This window comes from Melospiza georgiana, chromosome 3, assembly GCF_028018845.1.
Source record: "Melospiza georgiana isolate bMelGeo1 chromosome 3, bMelGeo1.pri, whole genome shotgun sequence".
Lineage (NCBI taxonomy): Eukaryota > Metazoa > Chordata > Aves > Passeriformes > Passerellidae > Melospiza > Melospiza georgiana.
This window is the reverse complement of record NC_080432.1, coordinates 45,819,226-45,839,716: the sequence shown is the minus strand read 5'-3', so window position 1 is coordinate 45,839,716 and position 20,491 is coordinate 45,819,226. Positions and strand designations below refer to the sequence as shown.

The 20,491-nt window shown below is 39.1% G+C and overlaps 1 protein-coding gene across 1 annotated transcript in view; it reads left to right on the top strand.

Moving 5' to 3' along the window:
- The first annotated feature begins 211 nt into the window (after positions 1-211).
- Positions 212-20,491, top strand: part of ADSS2 (adenylosuccinate synthase 2) — a 37,017-nt gene continuing 16,737 nt past the window's right edge. Inside the window, exons 1-4 of the mRNA XM_058020632.1 lie at positions 212-415; positions 14,973-15,075; positions 17,385-17,453; positions 18,197-18,247. Coding sequence (XP_057876615.1) covers positions 254-415; positions 14,973-15,075; positions 17,385-17,453; positions 18,197-18,247 — 385 coding nt within the window. The 5' untranslated portion in view covers positions 212-253. The remainder of the gene's footprint in view (positions 416-14,972; positions 15,076-17,384; positions 17,454-18,196; positions 18,248-20,491) is intronic.

The window sequence follows — 20,491 nt, the reverse complement described above, 5'->3', positions numbered from 1 at the left end:
CCGGGAACGGCGGTGGCCGCTTCGGTTTTCCACGCGAACGAGCGGCGAGCTCCGGCTGAGGGCAGGGGTCGGGCTGGCGGGGACTGGCTGGGCAGGTCAGGCCGATAGGCGGCGGCACCTGGACGCGCCAGCGGCGGCACCGCCCGCCCGCCTGGCGGGGAGGGGAAGGAGGAGGCGGAGGCGGGGGAAACGGAGCGGCTGCCGCGCGCTGCCGCATGTGCCTGGAGCGGCGCCGGAGCGGGCAGCGCGAGCCATGGCGGAGCACGGCGGCCCCGGCATCCCCAACGGCGAGTGCGCCGCCCGCCGCCCCGGCAACAGGGTCACCGTCGTGCTGGGCGCCCAGTGGGGCGACGAGGGTAAAGGCAAGGTGGTGGATCTGCTAGCTCAGGACGCCGACATCGTCTGCAGGTGCCAGGTAAGGAGGAGGAGGAGGAGGGGGGAGGCGGCCGGAGCGCGGGGGAGGCCGCGAGTGTCACCTTGAGGCGGGCGGCCCCGCTACCGGCCCCGCCGGGCGCTTCCAACCGCGCCGGTTGTACCCCGAGCGCCCGGGGACGGCAGGGCCGGGGGCGGCGGGGGCTGCGGGGCAGCGGAGCCTTCCCTGGCGGGAGCCCCGTGCCGGGCTCCGCAGCCCTCCCGCGCCTCCTTTGTCCCGGCGCCGGGGGAAGAGGAGGAAGAGGAAGGCGCCCTCCTCGCCGCCCGGAGGTGGCCCCCGGCAGCAGGAATGCGCCTGGGGTCGCGTCCTCCCTCCCCCTCAGGCCTCCCACTCTTTGTGTCCGGGGGGCGCCGGGAAGGGGCCGCGCTCGGCGGCTCCGGCAGCATCGCCGCGGGGCCGGGATCCCGCCCGGAGCCCTCCCGGGCCCAGCGGCAGCGGCGCGAAACCGCCCGCGAGTTGTAGGATGCACGTGGGGGATTCGCGTAGTCCGCCACTACTCGGGCGTCCTCAGCTAAAACTGGCTGGAAAATGATTCGCCTGCCCTCGCTCCGAGATCGGTGTTGTGTCAATGGGATCCCACATTTACCTACTTAGATATTTATGGATTTTTTTCCCTCTCTACGGAGGCCTTATTCCAGCCAAAAAAGCAAAAAAAAACCCCAAACCCCAAAAACGTCTCTAGCCTGCAAGCAAAATGCTCTTAATGCCTGATTTAAAACAACACAGATCTCAGGTGTTTTTCTTAGCATCTCTAGTATAGTAATTCTGGAGAGCACAGCACAGTGAACTGAAGCTGCGCACGGTTTTTTCTTAAAATTGAGAGATACAGCAGCATAAAATGCCTGTAGTATGTGCAGGTTTCACGTAAGTGTTGTTATCTGTGTGCTTTTGTTGACTGCGCAAATCAAATTTGCTCTTAAATAAACATATTTTGGAAGTGTGTACCATTCCCCAAAGAGTCCAAACGCTGAACTGTTGTTGTCCAATGAGAAGTGCACATAAACTGGTGTTTTCAAAAACAAGTCAGTTGCAAAGCTGACAAGTCAATACCTTGAACTTCAGGGAATTAAATTTTGAAGTAAACAAAGATATTCTTAAATGGCTGTTTTCACAAATGAATTATTTTTTCCACTTCTCTGTTTTTTGGTTTGGTATTTTCTTTTTTTTTTTTTAATAATAAAATCTGATGGTGCTGTGGTATGACTGCGTGGCTTTGTGGGTCATAGAACAGACTGACTCATTTCGTCCTTTACGACTTTGTTCTTGAAACTTGAAGGGCGCCTAGGTGAATGTGTGTGTTTAATACTGAGTTTTGGAGGAGAGACAAGAGAGGCAAACAGTGAATTTCTGGGAGCACATGTTTTCATGTGCTTGTTACTTGCTTTGACTCAGCTGGGTAAAGGATGAAGAAAAGGGAAAAATTCTGATGTTATCTCAAGCTAGAATTTCGTGGCCATATCGCAAGCCATGAACTTCTGCCATTTTTAACAGCTCGTTGCTCCTGACGAAGGAAGTTTTTCTTCCTCCTTTCTTCCCTCCCTGTAAATGGCTGTGCCCCTCGAGTCTCCACCCACGCACTAGCTCTGGCAATTGAACACCTAAGTTGATTTAATTCATCAGAGTGGCAGGAAACTATTTGTTGGATTTGCTTTCTACTGTTCTAGTAAATAAAACTGGGTTTTATTGGTTCGAAGGACCTTGGTGAGAAGAGAGGTCCAGAACAGGGTAAGCACGAGGAATGATTTCTCAGAATGAGAGGAGAAAATAGGAATATTCTCCTTCAGTGGCACTGATAAAATAAAATAATTAATTATTATTGAGTATTCTTTCTATGTATACAAGCATATTTGTGAACTTTTTGTTAGTGCTGGTAAATCAGTCTGACCCTTTGCTCTTTGTAATGGTACCAGTCCAGCAAGAAAGAGAGTCACACCCTGGTCTGGTGCTTGCTAATATCAGCTTTCTGTAATTGGAGCTTCTGATCCTTATTTCACCGTTATACTCTTACTTATTCCAGGATGGTTCCTTCTGTTCATCATGCCACAGAGTTGCTAGAATGCCTGTGGATGACGTCAAATATTTCCAGAGTGCTCTTGTGGAAAATTTATTAGTTACAAGTGTTGGAGCCTGGGAAAGTTGATGTAGCAGGTCTGAGATGTCTTGGAAACTCGTGTGGTACTTGCAGTGAGACACTCCAGGGTTCTTCTCGCTGGTCTTTGTTCTGGGCAGCTGCAGAGCATGAACATGGTCCTGTCCCAGAAGTGAGAGTGACTTATCACTCAGTTTTACAGTGCCTGTAGAGGCACTGTGAGAAGTTGTGCTCTGAAGTCTGTGGCCTTCTTGTCTCCTAAGCAGCGTGTGTGCCGATGACTCCAGTTTGATCGACCAACTGTGGCATTTGGGACCAGGTGCTTACTTGGGTTTCATTCAGCAGTTAGCTGAATGAGTATGTCAGGAAATGAGTTGCATTATGACTCTACTTCTAAATAGCACCCTCTAGAGTATTTTATCGTAGGTTTAGAGGTTGTGAAAAGCAGTCTTGTGCTCATGGGAAGAGAATGGTATTTTCAGAGGACAGCTTCAGAATTTAACAATTTAATTTATTATGGTTTCAAAAACAACTGTTAGAAGAAGTTAAGCTAAAATTAAGATATGTCCAGGGGCTGCAAGCATGTAGTTGAAACTGCAGTAGCAACTATGATAGTTTTGTGAAGATACTGCTCAGAGTTCATGTACAATTAATACAAATGTGTCTGTATGACAGGTCAAGTGTGTCGTTGTTCTTTCACTGTAAAATCAGAATTGTTCATTGTTCTTGATTTACCTCTTGGGGATTTCTGGTAAAATGGTTCTGTTGATAAAACAAATATATTGATGAGACTTTGCACTGAAACCTGTATCTTTTCTTCAGTGTGTTAAAGAACAAAGTCTGTCCACATGCTATCCCATAAATCATAGTTCAGACAGTAAAATAGAGCAAGAGTTGATTTGGGATTCAGGATTAATTGCCAGAAAAACTTTGGTTTCGTATGATTTGATTGATATAATTTTCTCTTAGTAAGCAGTTAGCCTTGATGCCAGCAAACCTGACAATTTTTAGGTTACATTGTGTTTTGTAAATTCCACAGATAATGTAAAGTTAAAGGAAAACATTTCTTGTTCTGATTAAGGACTTCCTACCGTTACAGAGTGCAGTCAAGTTAAAGAATGAATTATCAGAGCTTCATTTGTTAGTGGAAGTGATGGAAATGGGAAATTAATGCAAGCAAGTTATTTTAGATAATATTTTCTTCAAAACAAATGCAGTACTAAAAGATGCTGTGAATATCTTATATTAACAGCACTCCTCCACCCAGTCTACCAGTGGTTACCATACAGCAAAAAATGTAATATTTGCAATGATTCTGTTCTCTTTCACTCATTTCATCAGGAAGTTTTGGTCACTTCCTTTTCTTACTGTTGGAGGTGGTTGATTTAGTCAGAGAATTAATTCACAGAAAGAAGATTTCTAAGCTTTCACTTATTTTTTATCCCATATTCCTCATGCTAAAGAATCCCATTTTGTTGCTTCTTTAGTTCTGTCCTACAGTTGTTGCAACTTTGAAGCAGAATTGCAGCTTCTTGCCAGATCTTCTCGTCTGGTTTCAGTGTGATGTGCCTGCTGTGGGATTCGACTCCTGAGCTGCTAATGCAAGGGAATTGCAGTGTGTGGAGGCTTCATAGTCCCTTTTCCTCTTCTGGCCAACAGCAGTGTGTGCAGCAGTGCCACTGCTAATGGCTTGATGATGTGGCAACTGTAGTGCAACATCTAGAGGAGTTTTCAGTGCCCAGATCCTTGGGATTAAGCAGTCACCATCAATCAGCTGATAAGCGGTTGATAATGGTTTCCATCGATCAGCTGCCGACTGAAGTCCTCACACTAATGCTGCCTGATACCTTCACTAATCTTTATATGGCTACTTTTTAAAAAAAAAAATGGGAATAAAAAAAAAAATCTTCCATTTGCCAAGCCCACTGTTTTTTTCTGAATATTCTCATTTGAAAAATATTTGACTCTAGAGCCTATGCAAGGCATGCAGAATTAGGAATACCAGAATCAATAGGTATAGTTGTTGGTGCTCATTTTTTAGCTGCTCAGGTGTTCAGCAGTGATGCCTAGGTAGAACTTTCTTTTGGTGCTGGGTGCACTGCTGGACCCTGTGGTGGTTGGCAGCGTGCCAGTGGTGTGCTCTGGTGAGGAAAGAGTCACTGAAGTTCTGTCTTTGGCATCCCCCATCAGTGAGCCCTGTGCGTACAGATCTGCTTTAAAGCATCACCGGCTGGTGATCTCTCATTACTGTAAACAATCACACAATGTCTACGTTATTTTAAACAGAAGAACAGTTTAAATGTGATTTTTCCAGCTCATAAAGTTTGCACTATTAACAAAGAAGGCCTTAAAAGCACTAAAGAGCAAATTATATCTTGATCTACTGATTTCTTAGTGCACTTTCCATCTTACTGTTACCTGTTGCTACAGAAGCTTAATGTATGTGTTTGGTGACTGAGGTGCAATACTCTGCTGCAGTTCATTAAGATTTCAAATGCATTTTTTTATTTCTACTGTGCTACTTCATGCATTTGGAACGTGTTTCTGTAAGTATTCCCAAAGTAACTTTTTGTTTTTCATGTCCTTTCTTGAATATTGTTGTGACTGTAGCACACGTTGGTGGGGTTTTGTGCATTGAAGCAATGCAGTGCTGGACATATCTGTGCTTTGAATGTTTTTCTTGTTCCTTATCTGCCTGCCTCACTTGATCTCTTATCTCTTAGAGATAGATTGGTCTTTATTCTGGATTTCAATAATAACTCCTGTTTCCTGCCTGGCATATATAGGCATTGCCACACAATAAAATTTTGCAGGTCGGGTAAAACAAAGTCAGAACCATCTCTAAAGAGTCTTTCTGAATAACTCCTTTCTGTAGTAGTCCTCAGAGCTAATTCTGTCAGTATAGAGAAGTGGATGGAGTTCCAGAAGATTAATGGACTTTAGAAAAGGTAATGTTTTATTTGTTAGGAGAAAACAGGTGAATGTGTAAAACACAGTGTTCTTATTTTGTTACATTCTGCCTCAAACTACATTCTTAACGCAACAACGCTTGTACTACACATTCAGAAATTTCTGAAGTCTAGCCAAAGTTTGGGAAACCTTTATAAAGTGTGTAATGTGATGGCTCCTTGAACTAGGTTTAGATCTTGCAAACATGAATGGATTTGTAAACGAAGAAAATGGCTAACTGCTGGCTGCTGCTTATACTGAGATTCAGTGGTAGGTTATGCACTAGGGTTTGTTAGCTGTTTATTCAGTGGGGATGGAGAGAGAGAGAGAGAAACTAATCACAAAATAGATGAGAATATGAGAAAATGAATTAATATCCAAACCTTGTGGCTTTTGAAATTGTTTATGCATTTTTAAAGGGGGATGGTTTGCATTCTTAAGGTCAAAATAAATTTTTGACAATATGTCTTGAAATGAGAAGTGAGTAGCGTAGCAGTTGCAAAGCTGTGCCTACTTGGGGATGCATCATGGGGTTCAGATGTGTCTCATTAGACTGATGAATTTTTGAAAGGTGTGCTCAGCATTCCCAGAATCTGATTGTAGCAAGAAGCAGCCTTTCACATGTTTCTTGTACGTGATGGTAGTATCCAGCTTTCTTGGTATATTTTTTTACTTTTCATCTAAGAGTTAAATGAAAATGTTTACAAGCATATGATGCCAAAGCAACATTGACTTGCTTCTTGCCCAACTTGGCAGTCACTTGGATAGCTAGCTCAGAAACAACAGTGGTTGCCCTGAGCTAAAAATGAATGCTGGAATGTGGTAGCAATAAAAGTAAACTGTAGAAAAAATTATGCACACACACATCTGATGGAGGGAGTTGAAAGGAGTGTATGGCTTCTTCCTTAACATTGCATGAGATAACATCTCTTTAAAGTAGACAACTAATTTTTATTCTAGAGGAAATAACTTGAAAGACTTCTTTGCTCTTCCCTGAGGCATCATATTTTTGAGATAGACAACTTGGCATGATCATGTCGTAAGAAAAGGCAGTGATTGTCATCATAGACTTTTTGGGTAGATGGTTCTCTTAAATGCACATGTCAGTATTTCAAAGCTGCTCTGAATACTCTTGTATTTAGTACCAGTTTAGAGAGCCATTTCACAATATGCTGTTAATTGCAATTTCAATCTGCTTTCCTCCAGTCTTTTTTCTCCTAAGCACCTCCACTGCTAAGTAAAGTTGTAGTAATGCAGACCAGTCTTAGCAGCTATGGTGGGACTGCTGTAGGCAGGGGGAGTTGAACTGTTTTTATGTGTTCAGAAGGGATTTAACTGTGCTGGTGTTTATGCTAACATCTGGTCTGCTCTTGACTAACAGACATGGGCTCTGGGAAAAAAAAAACCTATTTTCAACATACATAGGTCTAAAATGGAGAAAGATATGCTGTTGTTCCTCTGTCGTAATTTTACATGCACTATGTTTGTGTTCTTGCAGTGATTTCTTACTTGCATCTTCTATTTACATATGTGCACATGTAATATTTGGGTACCACACATGGCACACATTCATTCTTGCTCTTTGTGCTCTACACAAAGGTTTTCCAGAACAAGAAAAGCTTTGCTGGGTTTTTTTTCTGCTTATAATGAGGAGACATATTTTTTGCTTTCAGCTTATGTACAAAAATTCTGCTTTCCTTTTTGGTTTTGCTGAATATCTAAATTGATCCATTCATGTTTGTTTCCTATTAGATTGTTGTCACTTTTTTTGCAAACAAAAAAAAAAGGAAGGGAAACCTCCAAAGTTTTAAGCTAGAATGAATTTAAAACTGAAAGGGACTGTCTTTCAGTGAATGATGGATATACTAAGTATATCCATCATTCACTGAAAGAGTTCCCTGTGCCAGGAAGATGATGGAAGAACTGCAAATTCTTATCCCTTAAACTGGAAGGACAAGCAGTGATGTCCCTTGCATGCATTTTTAGCAAACCAGTGAGATTGGCCAAAACTGAGGAGCAAGGAACTTCTCTGATCAAACTCACCAGAGAAAAAGTGTTCTGGTTCAGGAGGATGCTTCTGTAAGCATTTGAGTAGGGCTTTGTATAATTTTCAGTCTTTTTGGGAAGTGAGATTCCATGTTTCCCGAGTTGTTGGCTTCATTCAGCTTCACATGAGCTCCGAAGTTAACAGGCATTCCACATAAAATATACCAGAGCTTGTAACATCCACTTCGATAAACTGAGTTTTGGTAATGGCTGGTTATGCACTGGAAACTTGAAGTCTTAGATGATAAATTTCCTTGTGCTATTTTAATTCATTAAAAAATAATCTTTTGGTTTAAAAAGAGCATCTCTCTTTAATCCTGGGAGTTGAGATTATGTTGCAAAAGTATTGATTAAATAGTCATCAGTTCACCTTTCTGAAGACCAGCATAGGTCATTACTATTTTGTCAAATTAACTTTATTAAATTATCAAGACTCCTACAGAACTCCAGTAAAAAGCCTGGTTCTTATTTGTCCAGTGAATCAGCTTAATATTATGAACCTTCCTTGGGGGCTTTTCACTTGTACAGCAAGGCAATTCTGGAAAAAAATTGCTGTTAAGTATTATTATCAATGCCGCTTCTCCATGCTTGCTGTATATGTGATTAGAAAGCTATTATGCATGGACAGAATGTAGCAATCTAAAGAGCTTTGGGAAGGTTCAAAGTGAGACGACTTATCCTTAAAGTTGCTCATCCTTAGGAGTTTACCAGTGTGGGTCCAAAGTATGACTCTGTAGTAGTTATACGTCTAAAAATTTTTTCAGTCTTCAGAGCTATAAGGAAAAAATTGTAAAATTGCAGTCAGGTGCTTGCATTAATATTTTTACTAGTTTTGTTCTGTTCTTTACTCAAAATGTTGGCAATTATGGTATTTAAAAGCTATAGAAAGCAAAAGAAAGTAAGTAATTTTGCATAGCCAGATGAAGTGCTGAACTGATTACCCTTAAAATTACCATAGATGTCCTATTAGAAGCACTGTTCAATCAGTGTGTTTAAAGTGTGTCCTCTGATACTGTTCATTAGTCTTCAGTGGTTTTTCCAGTGATGCTGTCTGGGCAAGGGCACAGGGTTGTGTAACTGCTGTGTTTGTGTCAGGTGCACAAGTGCAGTGTTTGTGGTGAGTGTTGCTTTCTGGTGCTTTGATAGGGGCTTTTGGCTAGCAGAAGTCACTTGTTTGATTTATTGATGTTTCAAGCTTGTTTCTAGTAAAATGTCAGCTAGCAGATAATGACTTTTCTCCTTTCAAATTAGTATTTTCAGGTGCTCAACACACTTGTGAAAAGGGTGTTTTCAAAGAATGTTTATCAAACAGCTCCCAGAAGAGCAATGCTTGCAGCTGCCTTTGCTATCTTATGACCCCTCTGTGTGCATGTCACTGATTCTGTTCCTGTTTGCCAGGATAGGTATGTTTTAGAATGGTATCTTGTTTTGTGTCTAGTACTGACCAACCTATCTGAATTGAATATGCAGATTCTTGGGTGTGGTGCTTACACTGAGAAGGATTTTTGGACTAATTAATCCTTAACAAGCTGTAGTAAAGAAAAAAACTGTGGGTTTTTTTTTTTGTTTACTTTAAGAAAATGTGTCTGCACAGCTTGCCAGTGTAAAGTATTAAAAAATAGTGTTTTGTAGGGAATATTTTATGGAACTATGTTTGTAGATGGTAGGTATGAGGCTTTGTTACAAGGATCGCTATCAGTCTTAACAGTAGTAGTGTGATAATTTGTGTATTAGTGGGCACCTTTCTGTCTCCTGTAAATGTAGCTCTTCTACATGTTGAATAACTTGGATATTTCAAAATTACTAGCTACGGGTCAGGGATCATATGCTTTTTCAAGAAAGTCATTTAAGCATACTGCAATAGTAAAACTGGAATAATGCCTTGTAAGAGTTTATATGTTCAGTTATCCTACACAGGTTTTGTTTAAATATTACAGATTAAGTAATGATCACGTACCTGATCTTACTTTCCCTATTGCCCTTGAAATACTTTAAAATAATCCTGTAATTTAATAGTGTCAAGATTATGCAAGAAGGAAAAAAGCTACTATCTCTTAATAGGATTGTAAATTGTTCATCCATCAAACTAAGTCCTTAGACTAAATCCTCATACTGAAATCACAGAATTGTGGAATGGTTTTAGTTGGAAGGTGCTTCGAATATCCCTTAGCTCCAGCCCCCTTCTGCTATGGGTGGGAACACCTTTCATTAGACTGAGTTGCTCACAGCACCATCCAGCCCTGCTTTAGGCACTCTAAGGGAGGGATGGGGTATCCACCACTTCTCTGGACAACCTGTTGCAGTGTCTCACCACCCCCAGAGTAAAGAATTTCTTCCTAATATACTAATCTCAGCCTGCCTTCTCTCTGTTAAAAGCCATTCCCCCTTTTCCTGTCACTGCAAACTCTTGTAAAAAGTCCCTCTCCAAACCTCTTATAGGTCCCTTGGGTACTGGAAGGCTGCAGTAAAGTTGCACCAGAGCCTTCTCTTTGCCAGGCTGAACAATTCCAGCTCTCTCAACCTGTTTTCACAGAAGAAATGCTCCAGCCCTCATCTTCTTCATGGCCCTCCTCTGAACCCGCTTCAGCAGCTCATGTCATGTTGGGACACCCAGCAAAGGTTCATGCTTGTTATTCATGATGGTTTTCATGCTGTGTCTCCCAATAAATGGAAGGAAATGTTTTCATTCCAATCCAACTGGCACCCTTTTGAGCTGGATTTTACATTGTAATTTGATAAAGCTGTGGGCTGCTGAAAGTGCTGATTCTTTGGTCGCTGAAAATCATTTGGGAGCAGAGAGAGAACTGTTCCAAGTACAAGGAGAAAAAATAATGGAAGGAAGGAAGACAAACAAACCAAATGCTTTTAGCTTAATTTAGTGCTAAGAAGGTTGCTGACTTCTGAAAATCCAATTTTAGAAACCTTAAAGTTTGCTTAGACTGCAATGCTATGTCTTGATAGAGATGTCGAAGTAAATGGCACTGTTATGTAAGAGAAGTATGCCTGGGACTCCAGGTTTAGTCCTGAGTGAGCCCCTTGACAGGAGCATGGTGTTACTGGTTGTTGCTGGTTCTTACTGCTCTTTGTTTTGGGTTGCTGTTTTGTTGCCAGAGAATTGTAGAATTGGTTTTATGTTCTTTGTTCTGTTCGTATATACACATTTTTCTGTGATGAAAAAGGCTTCCTCTGCTGCTGTTCTGCAGAATGGGAAGAAAGCATGCCAGTGAAGGAGTTCTTTGTTCAGAGTGCTGCTGGGGTCTTACCTCTTTCATGTATGAGAAGTGATCTTTCAGCCCCATCAGTCCTTTTGTGCACTCGATCTGTTTGTAGGCAAATCCAGAGTTGCCTTGCCCTCAGGGCTGAGTATCTTGGCCATGGCACACTTGTTGGCTCAGCCAAAGGAAATATTGTGTAGGGAGAAAGGCAAAGGAAGCCAGTGCTACGTGTGTGTGGTGTATTCCAGACTGAGCAAGAGCATCCTGAGGTCCTGCTGCACATTTGTCCACTGCCTGTGTTGGCACACACGTGTTTGTTTTCACATGTATGGGAGAGAAGTCCTGTTTGGGTACTTAGAAGATTACTGAGATGTGGTAAACTGATTTTTTATTTAGTTAGCTAGGGAGTATTGCCAGCCTTAATGACTGTATATTTTGACTGAAATGACTTGTATATCTTAATTTCCCTTTGGCAAAAGCTTTATGTAAGGTATTGAATATCATTTGAACATGGACTTTGTTTAACTAGTAGTGAAAATAATTTCCACAGTTAGTTCTCCATTATTAATGTTTAAACATGTGAATCAGAGGGAGTGTTAGTTTGAATGACCTAGCTTATCCCATTTGGTTTAGTTGGAAGAGGGAGGAGGAGTGAGAAATCCAGATGGAAAGCACAGAAGCCAGGAGTGACTTCATCAGTTTAAAGCTTAAATTATGCTCAGAGGCAGTAATTGCCTGCATTAACATCAATATCTGGAGAAGGGAAAAAACAACCCAAAACAAATTCAAACCCCATAACCTAAAAACAACCCTCCCCTTCACCTCACCACCACTAGAACGCTGAGTTCAGATTTCTGTAATTAGAATTGTTTACCAAACCTGTGTTGAGCAATGTCTGAGCACACAACATGTGTACACTTCACTGCAAGTTCACTGTAAAGTGTACAGTGTAAACCATTATTTTAAAATATTACAACTCATATTGTGTAACCACATGCTTGCACTTCTGCAGTTAGGGTAGAGCTTACCTGTAAATAAGCAGAAGAATTTTGAAAATTGAATTCATGACATGCTGTTACTTTAATGCTCTCTTAAAATAGGGTTTGAAATTAAAAATACTTTTCAAAATGACTAATTTTGACAAAATGACATCAAGAGCAGTTTGGGGACTGACTTAATATTCTAGCACACAGCTTCCATCAATAACACTTTTGGGATTGCATCTTTTTACATTGTGGGCATCATAATATTATAGTCAGTAATTTCGGAGAGTCAAATTTGAGTCTAATCTGAAAATACTCTTTTGAAAACCTTGAAGTATTCATATGCTTAAGATAATGAATTGTGACACGTTTTCTACTTTAGTCTCTACTCTGGCAAAATTCCTTAAAGTGGAGCTGCTCACAGTAAACATGCAGAAATAAAATAAATACCGGTAGTTTGCTTCTAGGTGAAGCATGAGCTCTGTTGCATGAACAGTCAAGGTTTAGAAAGTAAAATGCCATTTTTATTCTGTCAGCCATGGGGTATTTTTCAGTAAGCATGGAACCAGCACCCCTGGCGTCACTCAGCAGTGCAAAGATGAAATCTTGTCACTGCCTGAAGTCAGCAGTTCCACTCTTGTGACCAGCAGAGTCAGAGGCTGTGTGCTGTACACCTTGTTCAGGCACATGTGACTGCTGAACTTTAGGTTGCCATGTCTGAATGGCACCAGTAACTTGGCAGACTTTAGGACACTAAGAATTTATTGTATTTATTGTTGATCATGATCTGATTTCTAGAGTGGCCAGGTTTTCTTTCTTTTTTTTTTTTTTTTTTTTTTTTTTTTTTTTTTTTTTTGATATTCATGACATAAGAGAACCTTTATATTTTTTTAAAATAATTTGAGAAGCAAAACATGAAATTAACTTGTCCAGCTAGTAGAGAACAGTCATTCACTAATACTAGTGTTATTTATGAGTTAGTCCAGTTTATTTATGCTGCTGTGGGAGACTTTGGACTTGTCTTCCAATTTGTAAATTACTAATACCTCAGTACTTCAGTGTTGTTCTTAGACCTGTCTATTGAATTTCCATTTAAAGCGCCTCCGTGCTCATGTTAAAGTCTAGACTGATACTAGCAGTGAATCTGATAGAAATGAATAATTTGAAGGAATCTGATATGGAAGAAGGTAACTGCCACTTTCAGCACAAGTACTTGACTATAAATCATACTTTAGTGCATAACTGTGCTGGTTTGCTTAGCTTCTCAAATATTAAGTAGAAAACTAATGTCTTTTATTGCAAAAAATACCTAGTGCATTTTATATAAGTATATAACTTAATAGTTCTTAAAATATTGTCTACTTTTGGAGTAACTTGCAGTAGCTCAGGAGTATCAGCATTTCATTTCAAAAATAATTATAAATTATCTATCTGCTAATGTAGTTAACATCCTTTTAAATCAGAGACACAATTGTGGAGTGATAGACTGCTAAATAACCTTCCTTAAAGCTGTTGAGTAGAAAGAATGCAAGCATGAAGTTTATTCCTGAGCATTTATTACTTTTTTAAAAGAGTAAATTTGAAAAGCCTGCTTTATGTCTCGGTTCAATATGTTTCATTTGTTGTGAATTGAAAATTTATCATTGTCTGATTGAGTCAGATCACTTGCAAAGAAAATCTGCATCCAAAAATCTTTACAGCTACTTCAAGGTAATGTTCAGTTCGTGGAAAAATTCTGCAGTATGTTATTTTAAAATTTAAACTTGTATTAAACTCAGATATTTCCTTTGTTGGGTGAAGGTTTTTGAGTTTTCTCTCTTTTCAGGGGAGGTGAAGTGGTCACAAGTCCTCAAATAAATAATGCTAAAATTACAAAATTTTCATTGCTAACTTCAATGAGATTAGGCTTGTTCCTGTGGCATGTGTGTCTGTGTACTGGCACAAATGTTTGATATCTACAACTACTCTTTATTTGTATTGTCAGATACAGCTTTATGTATTGGATTCATGCTTCATGAATGTTACAGAAGTAGTGAGTAGCTGTTGAGTCCCTTGCTTAGAAAAGTCCATTTGTGATACAATCTTCTGAAATGTTTCAGATTTATAATTCCATGGATTAATAATGTTTATAGTTTATTTTCATATAATACTTTTCTTCAGTTTGTCTTGTGCTGAGAGGTGTGTCGGCATAAAAGACTTTGTTTAAGGTTTTCTTTCTGTGAAGCAGCAGTTTGTTTAACTTCGGGTGTGAGGAGCCTTTAAAGGATGTTCCTGTGGTTATGACAAACAGAACCGTTTTGTATGTAACCTTGTCTTGCACAAATGACTGGGTCACAAGAGAATATAAGCTTATTTTCAAAAGTACAGCAAACAAGAACTGGGGATATTTGGTAACTGTTTTGTAATCTTTTTAGTTTCATAAGCCTTTCTTGACCGTCTTTAAGATTTGGTCACAAGCTTCTTTTAGTATTTTAGATGGATTTCAGAGTTTAATGGATCTCTTAATGCTCTCTTTGTTGTAATGAAAAGTGCTAGAAACATTTAAAGTGTTAGTTTGATGTAAAGGGTTTCTGGTAACTTAGGAAAACGCAGTTGTTTCACTTGTTTTTAGATTCACCCCTTAAAAGCATGTTTAACATAACATGCATTTAACATAAATGACTTGTACTCTTACATAACTTCTCTTATCAGGAAGCAATAGAATGAACTAGGTAGTTTCACTGGTTACTATTCATAGAAAAGCACTCAAAGGTCTGAACCCAAAATTCAGAACAGCAAGCCTGTGATGACACTTATCTATCCCAATAGCTGTATGGTTTTATACTCCCAGTTTAACTGGGGATTTGGTTTTTTTTTTTTACTTTGCTAAGGTTGCAATTCCACTCTTAATACTTTACTTTCCATAACTGTGCCAGAAAACTAATAAAATTGATGATGGCTTTTAGAAATGTTTGCATGTTCTAGAATATTTATATATGATGATTTTAGAAATATTTTAATCTCATTCCACAATTTTGTACCTTTGATGAACCAAAACACTGTCCAAAGTCTATATGGCAGAAAATACTGATGTTGAAATTGTCCAGTTTGACAGAACAAGTTTGGCTGATTTCCTGGGAAGTCTCTGAATGCTCTTTTGTCAGTAACAGAAATGAAAACTGTGTAACCAATTTACTTGATCTCTATACTGTGTGTTAATTTGTCTTTAGTGTCAAAATCTGTTAACACTTTTTTTCTCCCTCTCCCCCCCCACTCAGGGAGGCAACAATGCAGGGCATACAGTTGTTGTGGATGCTGTGGAATATGACTTTCATCTTCTGCCAAGTGGGATCATCAATCCAAAAGTCACTGCCTTCATTGGTAAGTGGGACATCTAAAAAACAGACAGGACTGTAGTTACAGACTTGTGACACATTAAAATAACAAAATATATCTGAGAACATACAGTATCAAGAGTCTTTTTCTTCAGTTTTTCATAGGCCTAGATTGTTGACTGTCTTCTTGATACTGCCCTTACTCATTTGTGAAGTTGGGATAACAGAATTTTTTTTGTCTTGGATAGTTCACCTTTGTTCTTTTCTATCCTACCAATGTTAGCAGCTAGCTGCCCAGTGTATCTTCATTTTCCCATTCTCTTTTATTTTTTCTACCATTTATATCTCTTATTCTCAGAATACCCCACTCTTATTTGATCTTTAGCCCTGTTAAGTACTTACCATTTACTTTTTGAACCATAGTTCTTCCCTCCCTTTTCCGTTGGATTGTGAAATGAATGCTTAACTCCAAAAGACTTCCACACTCTTGAGTTCTTTCCAAGAAGTCCTTTTAGGAGAGTACATGGGAAGGTTTAGGGCACTGGCAGTACTAGGTGATACCAGGACCTGTGATCTGTTTGCTTTGTGAAGAGGGGATTAGGCTATCTAGTCTGTTGTCCCTGAAAAACTACTTTTACCCCCGTACCACTCTCCCTTGGAATCCTGTTTCCAATCCTACATGGTTGGTGTTTTTTTCTTTGCGTTGCTTGGATGGCCAACCTACTTAATAATGTGGTGTAGCCCATAGAATTTCCTTCTAAAAATGAAGGTAAACATAAAACATATGTACACACCATTATACTATGTTTGTGCTTGAGTGCTGTTTCACCAAACAGGTTGGGTCTCTGGTCACTAAAGGCAATGACTTAGCAACACTTCCATGTTGCTCCTTTGATACCCCGGTCAGGATTCTGTTGCCTTGCCTTTCCTGTCACTTCTTCCTGCATCTCATTGCTTTGCAGTCTTGCCTTTCAGTTTGGTATCTATGCCAAGAGCAAGTGGTCACTGACAGTTTGCTAAAGAGCAGCTGAAGAGCCTCTGTCACGAGTTACTTGATTCATAAACAGTCCAGCTGGTAGTGACTGTATACTCTGTCAGCAGTAAATCTGTACTTCATGGGATTTGGTGGTTAATTGCCCCTTTTCAGCTGTTACATTGTGACTTGATAATGGGATAGTTATGGATCAACTTGTCCTGCCTAATACTTCTACAGAAATGGAGCCAGTGGGCATGGAAATAGATTCCTGTTGATGATGGGAAGTTTGGGATGTTAACTGTTCCTAGTTTTGAGGGCTGAGGCAGATGATACTACTTCTGTTCTCTTTTGATGTTACTGTACTGTGTTTCTTAAGGTTATCACTTGAAAACAGTAAAAAAAGGATGCCCATTTGCCTTGTGTTCTTGGGCAGACTTGGTTGAATAGGAAGGCCCCCATCCTTTAACAATATAGTAGTTGGGACAGAACCTTTTACAAATCCTCTTGCCTCTATCTTCTGTCTTTTGGTCTTGCCTGTTCTGAAGCTTTTTCTAGATTCTTTTAAGAAAGGGTAAGGGCAAAGTGATTGAGTATTAAAGTAGAGTATTCCTATTGTTTAGGACTACATCATGAAGGTAATAGTGAAAAAATCTTAAAATACTTAGTGTAGAATGCTTTTATCTGTGTGAAATTAGGTGATATGCAAATAGTTTTGGATGGCAGATCCCTTCTTCAGCTAGATGTTCTACTGGTGGCTTTGAATGTACTGAGTTTGGTATGACCTTAAGATGGTTCAGTTTTGCTGTGAGAATGCTCCTTCTTAGGCACTCAGTGATGCTGGTTAATTGTATCAACTAGCAGTCTTTTTCTGAGCAGTGTGACAGCTGTAGGAAGGTGAGCTTGCTTTTGATAGGGCTTTTTCCTCTGTTGTTTTTGCTGGTCTCTTAACAGTCCCACCTCTTTGTACAAAATATTTTGTGTCTGTTTACACCAAAAAAGTGCCTGCAAGGATACTAGTGTTTATAATGTACCAAGCTTTCAGAAAGCAGTAAGTTTATTAAAGTGAAGTACAAAGAGGGAAGTTAATTTTAGACATGAGAAAGAGGAAGTTGGATTTCAGACTGTTCTACAATTCTGTTCCTGTTTGTACTGGTCTAAATTGAAAGTTGCATTTATTAGGAAGATTCAATGCATGTAGGTAGAAAGGCATGCTTTAGGAACAAATCTGGCTTAGACAAATTCCTAAGAATCAAAATTGCAGTGTGTTAAAGAACTTAAAATACTTTGCACACAATATATGAAGTGTCTTTGAACTGTTTGAAATGTTTTTTCCCTTGCTCAACATAATTAATTAAATTTTATATAATGATTTTCTTCAGGAAATGGTGTTGTAATTCATTTGCCAGGACTCTTTGAAGAAGCTGAAAAAAACTTAAAGAAAGGAAAAGGTGAGAATTTGAAGATAGCACTTTTAAAATAGTTTGTGGCACACTACTCAAATTATTTAGATGGAGGATACCTCTGTATAGGTTACATACAATGTATTTTTCCACAACTCCTTTTAACTGTTGCTTTCTGACAGTAGTCTTGCTGTAAGTGCCAGAGCCCTCATGGGAAGGCAGATAAAAGGAATCTCTGTACAGTTTCAGAATATAATCTAAATCAGAATTGTCTGCAGACATTTTTCTTTGCTTTAAAAAATGAATTTAAGAAGTGAAATGACTTTTTAAGCGTGTTAACCTGTTCCAAGTCATTTTACCTCTTAGAATATTGGTGTACGCTATGACCATGTTAATGTAAAGAGGTGCTCTGGTAATCACTTCTTGATTCAGAACTCGGTTTTTGGATACTTCATGTTATGTCTGTAGCTATGCTTGGCAGCAGGCTCCTAGAAATGGGAAAAAAACAATGGTCTAGATTATTCAGAACCAAAAGAGCTACTAATTGTTTGCTAAAATTGAAGAGCTAGTAGCTTGAATTCTTCTTCAGAATAAGTCTGATTTTCTCAGCTTAATAGGTTGATGCCAAGTTTTAATTACTGAAATTACTTCTTTTTTCTCTGTAATGTGATTGCTCAGTCTTAAAATAGATTGACTGAGGTCTAAGCATGAAAAGTATTTATACTTTATACATCAGAAGACAAAAATGCTATACAAAACATAATTTAAACTATTTCATTTTGCCTTTAAAGGACTAGAAGGCTGGGAAAAGAGACTAATAATTTCTGACAGGGCTCATATTGGTAAGTTCCTGTTTGTGGTTTGTTTTTGGTGGAGTTTTTTTGTGGGTTTTTTGTTTGATTTTTGTTTTTGTGCATTTTTGCTTTTTATGGACTTTTTGTGGCAGTAAAAGTGTGATAATTTTTAGCCATCTCCTTATATAGGTACTTTTCTTTGGATTAGGTCTCCCTGGGTTGCTTTGATTTATTGAAGGTCCTAGAAAAAAAATTCACTCAGAGTCCTCTCAGGTTTATGTCCTAGTGATTTTTTTATTTTTAATCCTATTCCATAAGCATCACCTAGGCAGGAAAGAGGTTCACTTTCCAAGTCAGATGAGAAGCACAGAGCAGTCAGAAAGCATTGAGAGTGACTTGACTCAGGATTCATTCCCCTTTTGGTGTAAAAGTGATGCTGCTCACAGTAACGGTTCTGCTGGGAAAAGAGGTGACCCCGTGTGACTTGAAGCTCATGATCTCCCTACCCCTCTCCTTGCCACTTGCTTCCTAGAGGAGGTTTTGTGGGAAGGACTCTCTAGGGATGAAGAGAATGGCTGCCCTCCTTGAGAGGAGCTCATTATTCTGCACTGAATCTAGCCTATGCTTGAGACAGCACTGCAGTTCAGAGCCTGAAGTGAAATTATATTGAGTCCAATCCACCAACACAGAGCTTCAGAAACTCTTCCTGTACCACTCCTACTACATCTTTATGGCATAAATTCATCCTTTAGATTAGCTCTTTAGATATTATAACATTACTGCTGCCTCTGGTGTAATTTTCTGAAGATGCAAACTGTTTAGGACTTAGTTTTATAAAAGCTTGTAACACAGTGGAAAAACAGTTTTGCTTTTGGTTTCGCTTTCTTTGGTTTTGCTTGTTTTGTTTTTTACACCAATCTGGAATAGCTTAGTGAGTTATATAATACTCTGAAATAAATGTCAATGAACTTATTGACATTTATTTCAGAGTAAATATGTTTTTAGTTTGGAGTAACTAATGAGATTGAAATAGTTGAGTAATTGTTTTTAAGTTACCAGTATCTTTTCTGGTAATTCTCTAGGTGAATTATTTGGAAATTGCTCAATTACTAGAAAAACTGTTCTGTGGTGATTATATTGCAATGGTAGTGCTGTGAATTTTTCATAATTAAACAGATTGTGAGTAAAAAGGACAGTCGCTGTCACTCATAATCATTCAACCTCCTCACAGAAATGAGCTTTCATAATGCCTCTATTTAGAAAGTTTTGATGACAATTTGAAAGTCTTTTACCATGATAAAAATGTCTTCTCTAAAATGAGTATTGATATATGAATAGTCTCTAACAACAGATCAGCTAAAGGTAGGTTCACACTGCTGGCCATGATGTAATTCTTTAAAATGTGGAATGCCTGGAAATAAACACGAAGCCAAATTGGTAAGGCAAACAGGAAAATCACTCTTTGTTCTGGAGAGATTAACATACTTATTACATGGCTCTTTCCTGTGCAGTGTTTTTAACTTTCAGGAAATAGTGCTTAAGAAAACCAGTTGAATTAATTCTGCTAGCCTATAAGCTGTGCACCAGCCCACCAATCTTTGTATTTGACATGAGTCTTGTAAGATTTTTGGGATGTGGGGGAGTGGGGGCGTGGACGTTTGTGTGTCTTTTGAGTTTTGTTGTTCTGTTTTGGTTTTTTCTTTCTTTTATGGTAGACAGAGTATTGATACAAGGGATACTCTGCATAATCTTTATAATTAATAACAATATAATGCTTAAAAACAATTGGGGCTTATGAAGTTGACTTCTGTTGACATAGCAGACATTGGTAGGGGCTTTTCTATTTTCAAATGTGTTTTAATTGATGTTGCCTGAAATTGTTTAAGAAATATGTAAAATAGGTGAGAATGTTAACTTTCAGGTCTCACCTGAATTTTAGCAGTATGACCTTTTTTTTTTACTGTATTCTATTTCCAGGATTTTTTTCTAACTACATTTTTTCTTCATTTATCCATACATTCTTTGGGGCCACTACAAAGCCAAAATGGCTTAGTTATTCTGTGGGACATGCATACTCACTTTGCAAATATGCTACAAAATAAACACTTTTTAAAAAGTCTCTGAAAAAACTTAGAACTCTTTCCTGTGAAAAATGTGAAAGGGAAGAAAAAACTCCTCTAGTTTTATTTGTCTTTCTTAAGGGTGTATATTTATTTTCCACATTGGTAAACAGAGTTGGTCTGAAGAAATCATTGCTGTTATAATTTGTTTCACACAAATTTTCAACTTAAG